The 3,270-nt window shown below is 59.8% G+C and overlaps 1 protein-coding gene across 3 annotated transcripts in view; it reads left to right on the top strand.

The window, feature by feature from the left end:
• Nucleotides 1-1,255: 1,255 nt before the first annotated feature.
• The window catches only part of TMEM54 (transmembrane protein 54), a 7,394-nt gene continuing 5,379 nt past the window's right edge, over nt 1,256-3,270 (top strand). For 2 of the 3 annotated variants that reach the window (XM_017527967.2, XM_017527966.2), the window contains exon 1: nt 1,256-1,468. In XM_017527967.2, coding sequence (XP_017383456.1) covers nt 1,453-1,468 — 16 coding nt within the window. In that variant the 5' untranslated portion in view covers nt 1,256-1,452. The remainder of the gene's footprint in view (nt 1,469-3,270) is intronic. The other variant, XM_037738267.1, reaches the window with a different exon arrangement.

Raw genomic sequence — 3,270 nt, 5'->3', positions numbered from 1 at the left:
TGCCCTCTGGGCCACTGCCCAGTGGGGTAAGTGGGGCAAGCTGTGAACAGATGTTGCCCAGATCCCACAGTAAGTGCCTCCCATGGGCCCACTCTAAGGACCTGGAGAGCCCAGGGAGGCGTCCACAGTGTGGCCACTCTACAGAACTTGGACACAGAGACCCGGGGGATTCCAGGCTCCTGCCTACTCCACCACTTCCAGCTGGTCATCTTGGGTGAGGGGTCTCTGAACCCAAAGGTGCTGGAATAGTACCTCCCCGCAGGGATGCTGAGACTAACAAGGGACCTCACTGGGGTCCATCCTGGCACATTAAAGGGCTCAGTAACCCACAGCCAGTACTAATAAAGCACCTGCTACGTGCTCCTGCTAGTTTGGAAACTTCTGGAGAGTTTCCAAAGCATGTTATTGTTTTTGTTTTGTTGTTTTGAGATGGAGTGGTGCGATCTCAGCCCACTGCAACCTTTGCCTCCTGGGTTCAAGCGATTCTCCTGCCTCAGCCTCCCCATTAGCTGGGATTACAGGCGGACGTCACCACATCCAGCTAATTTTTGTATTTTTAGTAGAGACGGAGTTTCACCATGTTGACCAGGCAGGTCTCAAACTCCTGACCTCAGGTGATCCGCCTGCCTAGGCCTTCCAAAGTGCTGGGATTACAGGCATAAACCACCGTGCCCGGCCAAAAGCGCTTTCTTACCTCATTTTTGTATCCTATTTTGGCTCACCACGACTTAGGGGGCAGGAATTATTATTCCTGATTTTCCAAAAAGGAAACTGAGGCCCTCCCAACCAAGAAGGAGACGTAAAGCGCCTTTTTCGGCGTGGAAGACAAGACTCGCAGGCGGTAAAGGTAAGCGCAGAGAGGGAAAACATTGGCTGAGGTCACACAGCAGGCAGGGTCAAACCCCAGTCCCCAGCAGCTCTTTCACCGCCCCTGCTGCCCCTCTCCGTCCCAGCACTGTCCCCGAGGGCTTTTCGCCCAGGCGCCCCCCAGGTCACGGGAACCACAGTTCCCGTGCAGCCCCCAGCTCGCCCGCGGGCCAGGGCGGGGCGGCACATCGAAGCCTCAGTTTCCCTTTGTAGAGCGGGCCGACCGCCGCGGGTGAGCCGAGAGGGCGGGCGGCTCGGCGCCGGGCAGGCAGGGCGGCTCGGCGCCGGGCAGGCAGGGCGGGGCGGCGCCTGACTCAGCGGGCGGGCCGCGGGCTGCTCAGCCGGTCGGACCGGCCGGGAAGCGCACGAGCCGCGGGGGCGCTGCGGGGCCGGGCGGCCCGGGGGGTGACGGGAAGGGAGGCCGGCCCGGCGCCGCCCAGCCTCGGGCTCCGGGCGGGAAGTAGGCGAACGCGGCGGTGCGGGGCGCGCGGGCGACTGGCCAGCGGGATGGGAGCGGGGTCCCCCGGCGACCCAGAGCCTCGGGAGCCGTGCTGAAGCCGGCGGCCGTACCCGCGCGGAGCCGACATGTGTCTGCGCCTCGGTGAGCGGTTGGGGGCGCGCGGGAGGCCCCGAACCACTCCAACCCTCCTGCGGGGGCGGAGCACTGTGCCGGGAGCCCGAGCCCCTGGGGTCCAGGCCGCACGCTCTGCCTCTAACTTACTGAGCGGCCTGGGGCTGGTCACTTTCCTCTCTGGGCCTCAGTTTCCCCAGCAGTTAGATGGAGGGAGGAGCGCTGCGGGTGTCTTCTCGTGTGGCTGTAGCGTCTCTTCCCCTAGCCCTCTTTCCTGCGGAGGCGCACGACTGCCCTCGGGGACCCCCGGGTGGGCGGCAGAGGAGATGCTGGAGATAGCCCCCACCTCACTCAGAAGGGACCCCGGGACCAGGCGTCAGCTTCCCCAGCCTTGCCAGGTGCTCCCCCTTGCATACCCCCCACTTTCCCACGGCCACGAGGGAAGGGCTGTGGGCAAACAGGATCAGCAGCAGGGGAGCGGGACTAATGTGCCCCCTCCCTCCACTGCCTGGGCACAGTGATGCTGCTTGTGGGCAGCAGAAAGCCCCGGGGGGTGGGGTTCCTACTGTCTGGCCAAAAGACCTTGTGAGCCTCAGTTTCCTTGCCTGTAAGAGGGGGAGAGTAGCTCCCACCTCCTAGGACTACTGTGAGGATGAGGGCAGCTCCCAAGAGTAAAGCGCTTAGCACCGTGCTGGCTAAGAGCTCCCACAGTGGTAATTTAGAAGTGAAGCCAGCTGGGCTTCATTTGGGAGGCAGCACTTTAAGAGGCCAAGGCAGGAGGATTGCTTGAGTCCAGGAGTTAGAGATTAGCCTGGCCAATATGGTGAAATCTGTCTTTACAAAAAAAGAAAAAGAAAAAAAAATTAGCCTGGCTACCTAGCCGGAGGCGGAGGTGGGAGGATCACCTGAGCCCAGGAGGCAGAGGTTGCATTTAGCCGGGATGAGGCCACTGTGCTCTAGCCTGGGCTACAGAGTGAGACCCTGTCTCAATACATTAAATAAATAAAGCCAAGGACGGCTCCAGACTTAGTGCAGTGCTCCAGGCACAGTCCCATGCTGGCACTGTGCCTCGTCTTTGACCAAAGTCTTGGTCCTGAGATGCTGCTGTTATTGAGCCCAGCCCTGAGCTGGGAGGTAGGCACGGAGCTCCCAGGTAGGTGAGTGGAGGCGGTGAGGTGGGTCAGGCTCCTGCGCTGAAGCTGCCAGGCCCCTTCCTGCGTGGCTGGCAGTCTGCCTTCACAAGGCCATTTCAGTCTCACAGTGTCTGTCTAGCCCATTGTCTGCCCTCTTCTTCTCCTAGACCTGGTTCAGTTCCAGAGGGTTCTGCGGGCTCCAGGGGTCTCAGAGGCTGGGTGGACCAATGCCTCCCCACTTTATAGATGGGGAACTTGGGGCCCAGAAAGGGGCTGGTGCATGGTCACACAGCAAGTCTGTGACTGAATGGCCCCATCCCTACCTGCTCCCTAGGGACTGCCTCTTGGCACAGCTTGGCACAAATGTCCCAGAGAACATCCAGAGATTTCATTTTTTTTAGACGGATTCTCTGGCTCTGTAGCCCAGGCTGGAGTGCAATGTCATGATCATAGCTCGCTGTGGCCTCCACCTCCTGGGCTCAAAGGATCCTTCTGCCTCAGCCTCCTGAATAACTGGGACGATTGGCATGTACCACCATGCCTAATTTCTTACTTTTATCTTTTTGTAGAGATGGGGTCTTGCTATGTTGATCAGGCTGGTCTTGAACTCTTGGCTTCAAGTGATTCTCCCACCTTGCCCTCCCAAAGTGCTGGGATTACAGGCATGACCACTGTGCCCAACCTTTTTTTTTTTTTTTT

Source organism: Cebus imitator, unplaced genomic scaffold (assembly GCF_001604975.1).
Source record: "Cebus imitator isolate Cc_AM_T3 unplaced genomic scaffold, Cebus_imitator-1.0 Scaffold51, whole genome shotgun sequence".
In the NCBI taxonomy this organism is placed as follows: Eukaryota; Metazoa; Chordata; class Mammalia; order Primates; family Cebidae; genus Cebus; species Cebus imitator.
The sequence above is the reverse complement of the archived record's forward strand: the minus strand, read 5'-3'. Positions and strand labels throughout refer to the sequence as shown.